At 43.1% G+C, this 18,315-nt stretch overlaps 1 protein-coding gene across 1 annotated transcript in view; it reads left to right on the top strand.

Annotated features, from left to right (window-relative positions):
- The window catches only part of Cul2 (cullin 2), a 64,075-nt gene that overhangs the window by 32,174 nt on the left and 13,586 nt on the right, over positions 1-18,315 (top strand). Inside the window, exons 10-12 of the mRNA XM_072286560.1 lie at positions 1,417-1,545; positions 7,047-7,133; positions 16,816-16,962. Of these exons, the coding sequence (XP_072142661.1) occupies positions 1,417-1,545; positions 7,047-7,133; positions 16,816-16,962 (363 nt within the window). The remainder of the gene's footprint in view (positions 1-1,416; positions 1,546-7,046; positions 7,134-16,815; positions 16,963-18,315) is intronic.

Here is an 18,315-nt window from a genome sequence, read left to right as displayed (position 1 = left end):
TATCATTCGTCGCCAACTCCCAAATTCATCAAAATGAATTGTTTTCTCAGTCAAATTTGCTTTTTTCGATTGCCCGATAATTAGGAAAATTCTGCAGCCCCTTTGCATGTAAGAAAAATCGGATCTACAACTGTTCTTATTTGCATAAAACGTCAAATTTCAGTACAACGAAATTTCGATATAATGGAGCAAATTGCCGATTTTACCTACTTTGTTACATTGAGGTTTAACTGTACTCTGCAGGACTCTGAAACCAAAACCGCCAGAAAAGCAAATGCTAAAAGAATACTGCAGTGCAGCTGCAAATCACGCTTTGTTGGAGTAATTTAGCATATCATGGGGAACCAGGATCCGCACCCGCCAGCATGCTAAAACATTGTTTTTTACTAGCCTCACCTACACACTTTTAAAAAGATCAGCCAGTTTCTTATAGACTTTCTTTGATTCACGGATGTGCTATGTAGCACATCATGCATCCACCATTAGGGGTTCGTGTGGGTCGTCGCAAGAGATGGAATGTGCATGATCCCGTGTTGTGTGAAGGAGGTTTTTAATGCATTGTCTCTAGAGGAGTTTGCCGCGACTACACTAATCTGTCACAAAACTGGGGACATCACAAAATCGGGAGACTGATAACTGGGGTTTCACTCTGTTGGGTTAGCAGCTGTCTGCAAAAAAAAGAAGAAGGCATAAAGCTAGCCAGACATTTTAGGTAAGTCAACCAATTGAACACGTCATTTGCACTGAATTGGGTATGTTAATGCAAGACTAGTTGGACTGATAGCTAGAAGGCTGGCTGCTGAATCAACATAGTACCGTTTATACATGTAAAGCACGGAGGAAGCAAGACTGATGTATCAAGATGACTACGCAATAACTATTTGGTAAAACAATGTCAAAGGAAATACAGGCAAGATAATAAGTACATAGTGATTATGTGGCAAAACAGTGTCGGAAGTAAATACTGGTAGTATAATCGGTAGAGCATTGCATGTGACGCTTGCTCAGTTAAACATCTTTATATGTTAGTTTAAAGTTTCTAACAGCTTTTATATAATTGGCAGGTAATTGCATACTTTGGCCCTATGAAATTTATTTCACCATATGCATATATTAGTACTCTTTGAACACCCAACTGTCAACTTTCGAATTTTACACAGGTGAAAATTAGGCGTTGATGTAAATTAAGGTTGTGATTTAAGCTTGTCTGCATGTCATGAAGGTGATCAGTGTATCGCAACTAGAACTTGTACTTAGAGAAAAAGCTGGCACAGTGCTAATTTTTAGGGGCGTTTTGTTTAAGGGAAGCAATGACACTTGTACATCCTGCTCATTGTATCGCACAACCATGTAGCGACATGGTGAAGAGATCAACAATTGATGCCTTCCCCTTTCTCGCTCTTCCATTAATGGCAGCTGGCTAAGTACTGCGATGCGCTGCTGAAGAAAAGTGCCAAGGGCATCTCGGAGTCGGAAGTAGAGGACAAGCTCACCCAGTCCATCACCGTGTTCAAGTACATTGACGACAAGGACGTCTTCCAGAAGGTCAGCAGCACATTTTAAAGCAAATGGCTTTCTTTGTCTTTTTCGTCTGTTTTTGTATTGCTTGGTGGTGGTCGGACTTTCGCTGCCAATACAAACGTGGCGATGCAAAGGGAATGTGTTTTCGTGCAAACGAGATACGGGGCATATTTGTTGCCCCCTAGCTGCTCTTTGAGACGCACATGATTTATAGCAAAAGCTTTGGGGTATCTGAAGGTTTATACGCCTGGGAAAGGGCAGCCCTGTTAATGCAGTTTGAAATACGCATATACATTGTTATTGAGGATGTGCAAATATTAGAAAATTTCGAATATTATCGAATCTGATATCTTTAATTTTCTTATTCAATTCGAAAACTAGGTATTTGAAAATTTTAGAATATTATCGAATAATATATTTTTAATATTCTTATTCAATTCAAAAACTAGGTATTCGAAAATTTTCCAATATTTCATTGGATACGAATATTCAAAACAAATTGAATATATTGCTGGCTGATCTAAGAGAGTATGTCGAATTTTCACTTCACTTCACTTCACTTTATTACCTTAAAAACCCCATTAGAGGGGTATTACATAAGGGGTGAAACATTAGAAACAGGCGTTCAGATTGAGATATGGGTGACAACAGCTTCAATAAAGGCAGATGGGCTTGTGATGGCTGCGATGGCATGTGGAAGGCCGTTCCAGTCCCTTGATGCTCGAATAAAAAATGATGCTTGAAAAGTGGTGGTCCGGGCACGTGCGCGTGCAACTTGAAGCGGATGACCGGTGCGATGAGATATGTATGAAGGGGGCGTGAGTACGGTGGGTGATTTAGGGAGCTGAAAAAAAATGAGTGGAAGAGAGAGAGGATGGCAACCTGTCAACGGAAAGAAAGTGTTTCCAAGCCAGATTGCGCTTTCATCGATGAAATGCTGATATCGTATGAAGATTGAATGAACCTAGTAGCACGATCTTGCACAGCCTCAAGTGCATTTATGATATAAATCTGATGCGGATTCCATATGGGAGATGCATATTCAAGTTTCGATCTTACAAATGATTTATAGGCCAGCGCTTTTACTTGTTGTGGGGTATGACGCAGATGTCGCCTAAGAAATCCCAGTGATCTATTAGCAGCTGAGATGATAGCAGCGTGCAAGCGCCAGGACAGATCACAAGATAGGATGACACTGAGGTATTTGAATGATTGGACTGATTCTGTTGGAACATCAGCAATGGAATGTGTAAATGTGAGGGGGTTATGGCTGCGAGTGAAAGACACGAGTTTACATTTGTTAGGATTTAGGTTCATTAGCCAGCGATTACACCATTCTTGTACATTATTGAGATCGTTGTGGATGAGTGTGTGATCAGATGTGTTAGTAACTTTGCGGTAGATTACACAATCATCTGCAAACATGCGAATGTTACATAATACATGCATTGGTAGATCATTAATTTAAATTAAAAAAAATTTTTGTGCTGAATTTTGTGATAGTTTCATGCTGCTGGCAAAATTTGGCCTATAAGACACGCTTAGCCACTAGACACCTGAGATGTGCTGCAGGAAAGCCAGCATCTCAGTAGCAAGGGGCATGGGTTTGGGAACAAGCGACGGGGCACTCTTTTGGAGGTTCCACCCCCAGTCCGGGGCTTATTGCTTGACAGCAAATGCGGTGAGTGGTGACTGGTACAGGGTCAAATGCCTCTGAGTTTACGGGACACTGATGCAGTATAATGAGCCACAGGTTGGCAATAACAGACAACTACCATAAATTATTCAATTTTCCATGGCTAACATGAGCCAGATACACAATTCTTTAGTACAACGGCTTACTAGTTTAATTTCTTTTTAACCAATAGCAATGTAATTACAATGCTCAAATGTGTTAAAATAAACCAGCTTGCTAATAAAAGCATGTGCATATCATTATTTGATATTTGATTCGATATTCGATGCTAAGTATTTGTGGTCGATCCGTATTCGAAAATGTAGATATTCGCACACCCCTAATTGTTATACTTTTGAAGGGATTTCCAAAGGGGATTTTACAACTGCTTGATATAAAGAATAATTTGATATGTTGGAGTTTTATATATCAGGTACTGACTGTATTACAGTGTTTAAAGAATACCTACATTATATATCAAAACAACTTGACAGTTTGTTTGCGTAATTTTAGCAATTTAGGAGCAAAATTAAGCAAAAATTCAGGATTTCATTGCCTTGCTTTAGCGACATCCTTGAAAAAAGACGGCAACACTGGCCCTGGACGATGTCTCTTTTGAGGATTTTGTCAGTGCCGATGGCAAATTTGAGGTGTGGGCCACTGACTGACGATGACGTGTAGTTAATGTAATGTTGTATTTAAGTAGTCTGTCGAGGACAACAGAATGCTTCAAGCAATATGAAAAATTTGAATTTGTTCAGGTTGCCGCTATTTGTTCATGTCTGTTAATTCGACATTTCAGATAATTCAACCAGACCTTGGAGTCTCGCAAGGCTCACTATGGGAGTCAGCTAAATGTGTAGCCACGTATACTGCTCTTACAGATGTGCTAATGATGAACGGTTCTGTTTTTTATGGAATTACGCAATGATACAACAAAAGCTAGCTAAGTATCCTCACTGCAACATATATACACATTCAAGCGCATTAATCATTTATTAAAGTACATAGCCTTCAAGAAGCATTTAGCTGTTCATTTACATTTGCAGTCATAATTAATGGTGTCAGCACAGTTTCTTTTCTTCCTTTCCCACACATTATTGGCTGCCATGACTGAGTCACTGAGAATTTAATAGCAGTGGTCCTGCATGGCATTTCAATTGATAGTGCCGAATGAGTTGTGCAAGGCTTGGGAGCAGGCTAGTGTGTATTCCATAACTGCTTGAGATGAAGCACTACAGCAAGAGAAATGTTACCATGACAAACATGAGCAAGCAATAATTTCCACTGGAGCATTTTTTCAGCGAAACAAGAAATACAGTAAAACCTAATTATACTGAAGTTGAAGGGGAAGCCGAAATTACTTTGTTACATCCATTACTTCTTTATATCGATTATTGCCATTTACCGCAGTACATGCTCTCAGCTTTAAATGTGCAGAAAAAGGACTAAGGCTCTGCAGCCCACCGAACTGCCCTGTGTCCGCGTAAGTGATGCAATTTAAATGAAACAACAGAAAAAGAACCTCCGGCCTCTGAAACATGGGACTTCTTAGCACCTGAGCCTTTACAATAGCTGCTTTCTGTTGCAACGTGATAATCTTTTGCTTCCGCTTTCCTCCTGGCTTGCGCATATTGTTGCAAGACCGGCAAAATGGTGACGCACTCGAAGGGAACGGCTAGCAAGCTGCAATGCAAACAAAGTTTCTTGGGCCTGAGCAGCACGGGGCGCACAACACAGTGCCCCGACTATGCAGCTGGGGCTGTATTCTTGAGCGACCTCCATGACTTTCAGAGATAGTATAACTTTCACGAAATTTCATAAACCCGTCGAAGTATATGACTGACAGAGCTTGGAACAGGGCCAGAAACACTGTCAGCCATATATGCCGACTCGTTCGATGCACGAGAGTGAAACTATCTGATCCACCACGCTCTCATGGCCCCGCACCAGCATAGCTTGGCTGGCGCAGTTTGGCTGGCTCGTTGCCTCCTCCGAGACTGCACTGATGCAATCTCGGAGGTCACACCTAGCTGTGCTAGCCAGTGCAGCGCACCTCAGTGAGAGAGACGTTGAGGCACTGGTTTTTAGCACACCGCTTGCAAGCAGCACCATCAATATGTGGCACTGGACAGCTAGGCACGGCTATTTTGGAGGGTTTGCTTGTGACTTTGTAAGGTTTGCCTGCCTGTGCACCTAGCTTCACAAGCTATGCAATGCAGTGAGAGAGAGAGGTGCAGTAAGGTAAGAGAGAAATGCTGCCTGTGCTTGGCCACCATGCACCCAGCTACATGAGGCACTGAAAAAAAACAGTGTTTCTCGATGGCATATTCGACTTGAGAACTCTAAACTGCCACGCTAAACAAGTGCCGAACACAGCAGAAAGCAATATGCTCTGTGTGCAACAGTCAGTATTTGTTGGTTTCGGATATTAATCTGATTCATTATATCCATTGGCAGGACAATTTTACTTCATTAAAACAAGGTTTTAAATACTGGATCTCCATGGGGTTTTCAAGGGGAATCACATTTACTTCAATATATCCATTATTTCGGCTTAAGTGCTGTGGTTTACATGCCGTGGGAAGGGCAGCCCTCCTTCTCACAGCATTATAATATTTTGTTTTAACGAGGTTCAAGCGTATATTAAAGAGCATTAGAACAAAGAACAAGCAAAGCTGCACCATCAAACCATGCACAATTCAGCACTGCCGCACAGTGCATAGCGAATCTAGACCCACAAAGTCCCTTGAAAGTAGGTGGACTGACAACGCCTGATTGAAGGTTGGAGCATGGAAGTGTGTGCTTGAAAATGACAACCTATGCAGAACCATGGGAAGGAAGACATGCCATGTAAACGAGTACAGTCAGAGTGTTGATGGTTTTCAAATGAGACTGTACTGAGCAGCATGATCAAGCCTTGGCAAAATCAAGGAGCAAGCAGCCAGTCTCAACGTTAATGTTTTCTGTTAAAAGGCAGTAAGTTGCTATTTGAAAAGGTTGTGTCTCACACGAAAAACCTTTGCAGAGTCGGTGCTGGTTAGGGGAAGAGGAACTGTTACCTTCTGGATGAGTGTAAATTAGAGCAGTGATACATGCTTGAGCATCTCATGACACAGACCACCTTACAACGTTAAATTAATCGGGCAATAGTAGCTTCAGAATCAACTGTCAGTAAACAACCAACCAGCCATTAGAGATGGCTGAAAGATGTAAAACAAGATCCTTCTGGAAACAAGAGTGGCCTTCTTTAGCAAGGACTGACCATAGCCTGTTGGCCTTTGTTTTGCAGATTAACTTGTGAAGTAGCCTAAATGTAGTGGGAATCTCAGTAATTTTGGTTTATATTGTCACAACTGACAGATTTCAGCAGTGACTCTGTGTTCATCTCAAAAGGGCCTAGCTGTTGCTCATACTAGAATACCGGTAACTGTCAGCTCTAGTACCCTGCTAATGTGCCCCCAATAGTTACGCTCTCTATTCAAAGATCTCTCACTTGCCTCAGTGGCTCTAGCGTGGTATTGCTGGAGACAAGGTCATGGGTTTGGTTCTCAGTCACCATGGCCACATTTCGGCGGAGGTGGAATGCAAAAACGCGTGTGTGCCACACTTTGGGCACACATTATGGAATCCTGTGTGGTCCATATAAATGCGGAGTCTCCTCCGCTGTGGTGTTCTCAATAGCCTACTTTGTAAATTTGAGACCCAATAATTTATTTTTTAATTTTCGTTTGACAGATCTTTCAATTATGAACTTTCGTAATCTTCATGAGAAAATGTGGCAGCTGTAAGGTAAAATTGTGTCTGCAGGCTCCAGTAACCTTGGTGTTTGCTTTGTGTTTCTTTCCAGTTTTACGCAAAGATGCTTGCGAAGCGGTTAATACACAGCCAGTCCATGTCCATGGATGTCGAAGAGGCCATGATCAACAAGCTCAAGGTGGGTGAGCAAGGGTGTCGAATCAGAACTAAACCAAAAACATAAACTGGAAAACAAACTTTATTTTTGCTCGAACCGGAACTGTACTGGAAGGAACGCTCTGATCTTTTTCAATCCTTAGCAAAACCGAAAGGAAGAAATTGGTTTGGGTTCAGGTTGGCCACCTTTTCTAGAGCTTTTCATCCATGCATTGCATGCACTTGAGGATCAACTGTGCTACTTCATTTGTAAATGCACACTGTCTTCCCGTGATTTTTAAAAGTAGCCACACCATCAGTACAGTGTTCAGCATATTGCATCAAGGGGCAGACTAACACGACAGTATTGCATCGCATCCTTCGTGCAGATTCGTCAAAATGTGATGTGTGCCAAGTACCCGAGACAATAGAGCACATACACTTTTTGCTTGTCCCCAGTATGACTGTGAAAGGCAGGCATCGATCTCTTCATTAGCGCCAATTAACAACAGGCTATGCAGTGAGGAAGTGTTATTGGGCCATTGACTGGACATATCAAAGAAGCGAGTCATCGAGGCTCTCTTAGAATATTTACAGTCGAACGCCTTTATAGTAAGATGCTTGCGGCCTCTGAAACCATTCGTTGTAAGGTCACTTCGTTGTAAAAGTCATATACCACACAGCTCACAATAGAACTGGGACAGAATTATTCTTTAGTTATTATAGGTAATTTCGTTGTAGAGCCATCCACTGTAAAGGCGCTTGACTTTATTTAACACAGGCCTAGATTTAAGGCTGTGAACGGGCCCTTTGAACACAAATGTGTTTACATTCACATCTTACTGCCTGTCCTCATGATCACTGCTCAGTCCCTCATTTATCTCCTCTTCCCTTTCCCCCTGAGCGGAGTAGCAGGCTGGAGGACCTCTCCCTGTTTCCTCAGTATATCCTCTCCCTCTCTCTCTCCCCTCTCTCTCTCCCCCTCAATAAAGTTAAGCTTCGCATAGATTCCAGCATTGGTGTTGGATCTGCATAATTCTTTTGTAACCACGTGCAGCCTGAAGAACAAACAGCAGGTGTAATCTTTCAGTGCACCAGCGTCGAATTTTTGAACAAAATAAATTTGTGCTGTTTTCCTGTAAATATTCTTTGCTTATGCAAATTAACTTGAATCAGTCCGAACCTGTTTGAGCAGTTATTTTTTTGCTCCGGAGTTGAACCAGAACTGAACAGTTTTCGGTGAACCAAAATGAAAACCAGGACAAAAAAAAATTTTTCGGTTTGACACCCTGGGTTGAGCACACATTCTTGAGTACAGAGCAGTTTGCAGTGCATTCTGTGATTCTCACACGGGATTAGGATTCAGATGAAGTGAAATTGTGACAAAGACGGCAAATAATTGAGTGCATCTAGGTGGAAGATCTGGTGTAGCTGCTTGACACTGCTGCACCAGTTGTTGCTTATTTTTGGCATCTAATGTTGAGTAACAGCTCACTGCTGGCATGCTGTCTTATCAGTTTATGTTTTGAAGTGCGAGCTGTCGTGTTGCCTCCACGCATCAGTATGCCTAGACTCTTCTTGAACTTGCACTTTTATTGTGCCGTCGGAGCGTGCCTTCAATGCAGTGCTTCCAACGTATATTTTTGCAAACCTGCGCCTTGCATTACGATGGTTATAGAGAATTTTCTACATCAGGTATACATAGCGCCTGGCTGAGAGCCACTTCACTTATGATCCTACTATCGCTGACTGTGTCGGATGCTATCGTTGTCACTTTAGGGCTTCTTTCTTTTCTGGACCCAAGTGTGCCCAATAAAACATTCCAGTTGCCTGATCTTTAATGTACTACATGATGCTTTTGGTCAAAAGGATCATCTGCTGCCTTGATCGTGAGCGGCGCTGGATAACAATCCCAAGGCTAATCTTCCACATACAGGGTGTTCCTGCTGATGTTAGCCAAGCTACAAAAATAAAATATAGAATGTACGAGGACGCAACCAGCGGTCTTCTGTCAGCAGTGATGTACCGCACCAGGAGAATTGCTTTCGTAATTGAACCGTCAATAATTAGATTAGATTAATTAACAAACTTTTAATTACTGTGTTAAGATCTCGAATTTTGATAGAAAAGCAACAGTTGTGTTTAAAACACCAGATTCAGTTGTTTTCAGTGGGCTATGTCACGCATAATAATTTTTTCAATGTTTCAAAGAAAACAAGCCCCCGCAGGGGCGTCTGCGTTCGCAGGCGTTTGGTGTGTTGCGACACCACGTACTCGAGCACACGAGGGTTGGACCCTCCCGCGTCTAGCCGTGTCCGGGGAAAAGGGGATCCTGGGGGTTGAGCCAATACCGGGTGTTTGGACCTTTACGGCCCCTCGGCGGCGGCAACACACCCCTTTGGCCTCGGCTTCACATAGACGGCACCCCCAGACTGACCCACCCGGGGGAAATCGATAGTTGCCTTTTCCTATCCTCCTCTCTAATCTTCGTCTTTCTCTTGCTTTCGGTCTTTCCTGTCTCCTCCTAGCTTCCTTTTTATTTCCACTTTTCCCAGGCAGCAAGGGTTAACCTTGTGTGGTATAGCCAACCTTGGTTATAACATATTTATCCCAAATCCCCTCCGATGTTTTAAGTGTCAAAGGTTTGGCCACAGTTCCCAGAACTGCCGTGGCCGACTAACCTGTGCCAAATGTAGCGACCACGAACATCCGTCCGAGTCATGCAAGAACACTCCACACTGTGTGAATTGTGAAGGGGAGCACCCCGCGTACTCGCGGTCCTGCCCACATTGGAATAAGGAAAAGGAAATAGTGGCAATCAAAACCAAAGAGAATATTTCGTTTAAGGAGACACGCAGGCGTGTATCCTTCTTACCGAAGAATAGCTTTGCCGAAATGGCGCGTCAGGGGGCAGCGCCACAACGGCCTCCAGCGGCTCTCTGGCCCACACCTAGTGAGCCGGCAGTGACGTCACCTGCCCCCTCGGCGGTTGCGGCTAGCGCTGCTCCGTCATCCAAGAAGGGGCCGTCGACCTCCGGGCTAGTGGCCTCAAGGGCCTTATCCTTTGAGAAGAGGCTTTCTCAACAAACAAATCGCTCACAAGAGCGGGTGTCCAGCGCTTCGCAGGAGGCGAGGAACACGACACCAAGTCAAACGGCACCACTAGCGCCTAAGGAGCGGTGAGAATCACTCGACCACTCCAAAAAAGAGAAACATCGCATTACAGGACTGGAAAAGGGCCCTGTAACCTAAATTCTCTTTCTAGACACACAGCGCTAACTCGTTCCCATTATGGATACCCAAATAATACAGTGGAACGTGAGAGGACTTCTTCACAATCTTGATGATGTTAAAGAACTCCTTCGTAAATTCACTCCAAAGGTGCTGTGTGTCCAAGAAACACACCTAAAAGTAACACAGACCAACTTTCTAAGGCAATATGCCACTTTCCGCAAAGACCGCGAAGATGCACTCACCTCCTCAGGGGGTGTAGCCGTAATAGTCGATAAGGGCGTTGCATGTCAGCAAATCAGACTCCGAACTCTCCTCAAGGCAGATGCAGTCCGAGCTGTGCGTTTGGTAAGTTAATCACAGTTTGTTCGATGTACGTCTCCTCCTCCTGTCAATTTTCTAAAGCAGAGTTTCAAAGCCTTATTGATGAACTTCCTCCACCATACATAATCGTTGGTGATTTAAACGCACATAGCCCCCTGTGGGGCAACTCGCGTTCCGATGCGCATGGGCGCCTGATAGAAAATTTTCTGTTTTCTTCAGGTGCATGTTTATTGAACAAAAAAGAACCAACGTATTACAATGTTACGCATAACACATATTCGTCCATAGACTTGAGCATCGTTTCGAGTTCACTATTTCCTTACCTGGAATGGTCTGTTCTCAAGAACCCCTATGGGAGTGACCACTTCCCAATTACATTAAACCTAACCAAACCAGATGCATGCTCGCCGCATTTCCCTCGATGGAACCTCGAATCAGCAAACTGGGAACTGTTTCGAGAACTCACGTGTTTACGATGAGACGACATTTCTGATTTTAATATAGATGATGCTGTGGCATACCTAACTGGTTTTATTATTGACGCTGCAACAAAATGCATTAAACAATTTAACGGACTGGCAAAGAACCGTCGCATCCCATGGTGGAATGACGAGTGTCAAAATGCACGCAAAAATCAAAACAAAGCTTGGGGATTGCTTCGCAGTTCTCCAACAGCTGAAAACCTTATTAATTTCAAACAAGTCAAATCTCAAGGCAGGAGACGTGCGAAGAGAGAGAGCTGGGAGCGGTACCATATTTAGAATAAATACTTACAAAGACGAGGCGAAAGTGTGGAATAGGGTTAACAAACTAAAAGGCCGGGAGACGAACCCCTTGCCCTTAGTAAGTACCCATGGAGATGGTCTGGAAGACCAGGCAGACTGTCTGGGGGAACACTTTGAGTATATCTCCAGTGCATCGCATTACTCACAGTCATTCCTGAAGTTCAAAGAATGTGCAGAGCGACAACGCCTTGATCGGAAATGTGCCCAAAATGAAGATTACAACCGCCCGTTTAGTTTAGCTGAGCTCAAAACTTCTCTTGCTTGTTGCAACAGCTCAGCACCAGGTGGTGACCGTATTATTTATGAAATGATCAAGTACCTGCATCCTGAAACACAGAAAACACTCCTCTCACTTTTTAATGTCATGTGGGCCGCTGGGTATATCCCATCTTCTTGGAAAGAAGCTGTAATAATACCCATACTCAAACAAGGTAAGGACCCGTCCTTACTTAGTAGTTACAGGCCTATCGCTTTGACAAGCTGTTTCTGCAAGCTCTTTGAAAAGATGATAAACTGGCACCTAATCTATATCCTTGAGAGCAATAGACTATTAGATCCTTACCAGTGTGGTTTCAGAGAAGGCAGGTCGACCGTAGACCACCTTGTCCGCATTGAGGCAAATATAAGGGATGCCTTCATATACGAACAGTTTTTTGTCTCCGTATTTCTTGATTTGGAGAAAGCATACAACACCACAGGGCGCTTCGGTATTATTCGAGACCTTTCCGCTATGGGTATCAGCGGGAGTATGTTAAGTATAATTGAAAGTTATCTTTCTAACCGCACATTTCGTGTTAGGTTGGGCCATGCCTTGTCAAGGTCTTTCACCCAGGAAACTGGTGTTCCACAAGGTGGTGTGCTAAGCTGCACACTCTTTATTGTGAAAATGAATTCTTTGGGCATGGCTATCCCACAAACGATGTCATACTCTGTATATGTAGATGACGTGCAGCTTGGTTTTAAATCATGCAACTTGACTATCTGCGAACGACATGTCCAGCATGCCTTAAATAAAGTGGCAAAATGGGCTGAAGAAAACGGTTTTAGGTTAAGCCCACAGAAAAGTACATACGTTCTTTTCACGAATAAGAGAGGAATCGTATCATGCCCTGCTATTGAGCTGTCTGGTAGCAGATTACCTGTATGCGCCGAGCAAAAGTTTCTCGGCATCATACTGGATTCGAAATTGACATTCATCCCGCATATTAAATACTTGAAGGCTAAGTGCCTCAAAACAATGAACTTATTGAAACTTCTATCAAGTGCAACATGGGGCAGTGACAGGAAATGTCTTTTGAACTTGTATAGGTGTCTTGTCGGCTCGCGTCTTGACTATGGCGCTATAGTATATCAGTCCGCTACACCAAGTGCTTTAAAGATGTTGGATCCTGTCCATCATTTAGGAATCCGCCTCGCGACTGGAGCCTTCAGGACAAGCCCCGTACAAAGCCTTTATGCAGAAGCAAATGTATGGTCACTCCATTTTCAGAGATCATATAGCAGTTTTACATATTTCCTCAAAGTAAATTCTAACCGCGAACACCCCTCTTATTCATGCATAAACGATATGACCGATGCCATACTCTTCAATAACCGACCTGCAGCGAGAAGACCATTCTCTTTGCGCGCAAGGAATGTCAGTGAGGAAATGGGTGTTCCGGTGCTTGAACATTGTCTTATGGCTCCAGCGAAACTGTTACCCGCCATGGCAGTGGCAGCTGATAGAGCGTGACACATCCTTTGTAGAGGTCACTAAACATGCACCAGAGATAAATATCAAAATGCATTTCTTGGAGCTCCAGTACAAGTACTCGTGCACAGAGTTTTACACAGACGCTTCTAAGTCGCATGCCGGGGTGTCCTACGCAGCCATTGGTCCATCCTTCTCGGAATCCGGCGTACTGCGTCCTGAAACAAGTATATTTACGGCTGAGGCCCAGGCACTGTTGTCGGCTGTGAAACATATCAGAAAATCAAATCTTCAAAAATCACTTATATTTACAGGCTCCTTAAGTGTCATAAAAGCCTTGAAGTCACTCTGTAAACACAAAAACCCTGTACTTACTGAGCTCTATTCCATTCTCTGTAGAGCGTATATGTCTAACCAGCATGTCATTATATGCTGGGTACCTTGCCATAGAGGCATCGAGGGGAGTGTAATAGCTGACGAAATGGCTACATCAATCACCTCGCAAGCTATTATTCCTACGACTGCTGTCCCTGTCACAGATCTGAAGCCTCTCTTATGGAATAATCTGCGAAGCCACTGGCAACGCTTGTGGGACATGGAAGCTACGAATAAGCTTCACTTGATTAAGCCAAAGTTAGGTTTCTGGCCCCCGAAAACGAAAACACGACAAACTGATGTCCTGTTCTGTCGACTCAGGATAGGACACACCTATGACACCCACAATTTTTTACTGACCGGAAATGAACCTCCAACGTGTGGTAGATGTGGTGAGAGGCTGACTGTTCTCCACGTCCTCCTGGAGTGTCGAGAAGCCGAAGCTGAGAGAAAGAGACATTTTCCCCTTGTATATCGCCAGCACACCCCTCTCCATCCAGCAATGTTTCTTGGTGAAGAACCATTCTTTGACACCAAAGCAGTTCTGGATTTTTGGAACGATGTCGACTTACAAGTTTTTAGCCCAAGAAATTCATAGCACATCCTCTTTCTAGAGGATGCCGCTGTGATGGTAGTCCTGCATAGCACATGCCTACAGGCCCTTGCATCCCAAGGACTCTGTTAAGGCAGTAGTGTTTATTGGAAAAAGTATATCTGTGAGATATATCACTAAATCATCATTATTTCACAATGTGTATGCCGTGTCCATTGTACAGCCCATTAACCATCGGCATAGTTTTATCTTGTATAGGTTTTATGCACATTAGAGCGACTGTTTTTAGACCCCTTTACAGCCACCGTAACATCAGCCCTTCGTTATTCATAGCTCCATTGCGAACGCATTACCACCGGCCTGGCGCTCTTTGGCCACATTTGGCCCTTGCACCACAAAACACCACATTCATCAAGAAAACAAGCGAAATATGAAAATAGCCGCATGATTACATGTCCGCGTGCCGTGCTCTCAATTCAGTAATTAAAATGTTTGCTAATTATTCTAATCTAATTACTGATAGTTCAATTATGAAAAGAATATCCTCCTCATGCGATACATCACTGCTCACAAAATAATATTGGTTGCATTCTCCTATATTCTATATTTTTATTTTTAAGAGCTTGGCGAACATTAGCTGGGACAGCCTATATACACATATACCTAGGAAAGTCACTGCTCTACTTCAGGGGGCTAGGGAGCACATTGAGTACCATTGACTGAAGCTACTGGAAGTGAGCTTAGAACAACAGAAAGCCGAGCTGGTTGGTAAGGATTCATAATGCAAAGAAGGGGTAAGGTGTGCAGACACGGACAGAAGAGAAGTGGACAACACGAACGCCGTGTTGTCCACTTCTCTTGGGTCCATGTCTGCACGCCTTGCCCTTCTTTCCATTATGGAAGGGAGCTGCCTTGTCCTACAAGTTGGCACTTTGCTACTTTGCAGCGATACTTCGACTGCACAGGAGCACGGCGTCTTTCTTTTTTTATTATTCCACTAAAATACTTGCCTGTTGTGCCGTAAACGAGCCAAGCAGGCCAAAGAAGTATTTTGAGTAGGCATCAAAAATCAGCCGTTCCGACAGTGTCATTAACATGAGTGGCGTGCGCTGGAAACAATGGCAGTTGAGAAAACGCTTTATGTAAAAAAAAAGGTACATGCTTAAAGACTATCGCGTATGGCTTCTGATTATTGTAAAAGCCCTTATTAGGCACGAGGAGAGACCACCACCCCCTAAAACACTTAAAACCATGAAGGAAAATTGTTACAGCCGTAATATTGCCCAACCACGTACACTAGTAAGTGCAGCATATGCCCTACTTCCGGGACAAGTTGTTGCAAGATTGTTGCTCTTCTGTTGGCTTCACATGCATCCAGCTCGGCAAGCAGTAAAGCAGGATCCAGCAAGACATAACACATATCAATGAAGAAAGCGTATGAAAGGATGACGCCATGGTAGCTTAATTGGTAAAGCACTGCATGTGTAATATGGAAGATCTCACCTGGAACAAGTTATCTTCTCATCCACTTTAATTTCCCTTTACCTCATTATTTCAACATTTCAATTAAAATAATTCATTTCTCTTATGCTTTCTCTGGCTTCTTGGTGTTATTTTTTTCGTATAATTGTGACTGAACAGTCAAGCCCCTCAGATATTCTTATTCTTCTCACCAATAGAAGGCTTGATTCTTTATTGATTTCTTCTGGTACTGTTCCTGTTCCTTTCCACACCTTGTCTAAAGATTGGCAATATAACGAACTTGCATTCAGAGTATACTTTTGTTCATTGTAGCTAATATTTCTTATAAGAATGCATGCATAGCTGCATGTGTTTTGCTAGGCCTTCACATCATATTACAAAAGACTATATCGTGACTCGAGGTGAGTGCTGTTTGCTGTTCACAGATAGTGCAAGTTTCCAAAGCTTGGTGCATCAGATGGCTTAAATCTATAGAATAAAAGTGCCATCTTTAAGGCTTTGAAAAGCCCTAAATCTGAAAGAAGGGCTTAAATATTGTTTTTAGAGCACAACTCTTAGGCGTCTGTTTCTGCGGCAAGCATCAGCATTGACCTTCGTAATCGAGCGGGAGATGAAAGACGGTGACATCGAAGAGAGTGCGAGGAGGTAAGCGGTAAAGAAGGGTGTGACGGAATCGTGATGCAAAAAGCGGAGGAGTAGGGTATGGTGAAAGCGTGAAGAAAAGTGTAGAGACGTGCAAGTTGTGCTTTAAGGCGACGATGGTTACGAGATGGGGCCAAAGCAGCGCACGTCGTCTGTATGGAAACAAAGCGCTGCATGAGCAGAGGTCTGTCTGTGGCGGCTCCTGAGAATCTCACCCTCGTGCTACCTCTCATGATCTCCCAATTAACAAGGAAGTCGCACCAGGCTTTGTTTTTTTGCAACGCATCGCACAAGACAGATTGTCTGTGCCAGCCAATGTATTGCAAAATGAAAACATGTATAGAGCTGCACACAAATTTTTTATTAAGGAGTACCGTAATCGTCGGTGAATATTTTTGCAAAGCTGGTCACAAAATTGGTCTAATCCAAAGCTCAAGCTAGTCCACTCCTGTTAGCAGCTTTGTGGTGATTAGTGGAGATTCACTCGCTCAGCCTTATCCTCCTGCCTCTTCAATTTACATACAAATGTCCATTATATAGGAGTCATCTTTGCTGACAACATCAAAGCACTGCCAGCCATTTTAGGAGTGTTTACAGCAAAGTTTCTTTGAGGCTTTTTTAAGGTTGCCCTCTTTCTTTGCAGCAAGCGTGTGGCTATGAGTTTACAAGCAAGCTGCACCGGATGTTCACAGACATGAGTGTGAGTGCGGACCTGAACAACAAGTTCAATGTGTATCTGAAAGCCGAGAACATCGACCTGGGCATCAATTTCTCCATCTATGTTCTACAGGTGAGGACAAAGTGCTCAGGTCAATATATATATAAATATATATATATATATATATATATATATATATATATATATATATATATATATATATAGGTCACTGCTTACAGGGTTATACACATCGCCGTTTTACCCCAAATTCTGCGTCCTTCCATGTACAGCATGGTAAGACCTTGTGGTCTGAATTTAGTTTTTACCCTGAGGTCTGGGCAAAAAGTGTTTATTTCACTGAGGTGTATCTGTGGCTTTGTGCATCATATGGTGAAACAATGCATGCCAATCTTGGTAGACAGTGCCACCAGTTTCTTGCAACAATATCGACACTTTGTTATACAACATTGATGCAGACAATGCATACTTTGAACTTATTCTGGTTAGAACAGACAAACATTGCACATGTACGTGGTATTAAGCTGTTTGCATGGAAAAATTCCACCACAATGCAAAATTTTATCGAGAAATAACCGGTGGTTTAGCTGGAACAGTCATGCCATATCTCTCATGTCTGATGTCATTTGTCATATTCGTCACTCTTGTTTGTGCAGTATATAGTGCATGAAATAAGCAGCTCTTGCTCTTAAAGGAACACTCGAGAGGACTAACAAGTTGATATAGTCGACTTCCGTTGATTCGTGCCAGACAGGGTGGATGAAACTGGTCGAATTATCTGGCAGGTCGAACTAAACAAGAGAAAATGCCGAAACACACTGCTGATTCTTTTGGCAGTATTTACCTGATGATGATGCATTTCTGCTGCCTTCACCTATGCCCAGCTCAGCAGGCAAAGAAGCGGCATCCAACAAAACATAATACAGATCAGTGAAAAAAACTGGATGAAAAGCCACTTTCTAACCTAACGTAACCTAATATGCCCCCATATCAAATGTGCACCTATTTTTATGGGTTCACACCAAAGTAGAAAACTAACGTAGGACATGTCTGATATTCTTCATTTATCAAACGACCCTTCAACAACATTAAATAGGATTGGGGTAAGTGGGAAGTGCCACGTCATCATGCTTTACAAGAACTTGGTCTCTTGCCATCCATGGTTGGTATCTTGTGAATGCATTAGCAATGATGCTAGCCAGGCAGGCTCTGACAGTAGGTTGTTCAGGGTGTCTACCAACCGGGAAAACCGGGAATTCTCAGGGATTTTGAGTAGTCTGGAAAAAGTCAGGGAAAACTCAGGGAATTTGGGCCTCTATCAGGGAAAATTAGCGGCAATTTTATTGAAAGGGTCGAAAGTTGCGGTAATGCTGGATCGAGTAAAAGACAGGAATCGTAATGAATCGTCTTTGATGTCCTGTCGTCGGCAGGAGGAGTTGCCAGTGTACAGTCGACGAGCGACTTTCC

The sequence above is a fragment of the Dermacentor andersoni genome, chromosome 2, assembly GCF_023375885.2.
Source record: "Dermacentor andersoni chromosome 2, qqDerAnde1_hic_scaffold, whole genome shotgun sequence".
In the NCBI taxonomy this organism is placed as follows: domain Eukaryota; kingdom Metazoa; phylum Arthropoda; class Arachnida; order Ixodida; family Ixodidae; genus Dermacentor; species Dermacentor andersoni.
The sequence above is the reverse complement of the archived record's forward strand: the minus strand, read 5'-3'. Positions and strand labels throughout refer to the sequence as shown.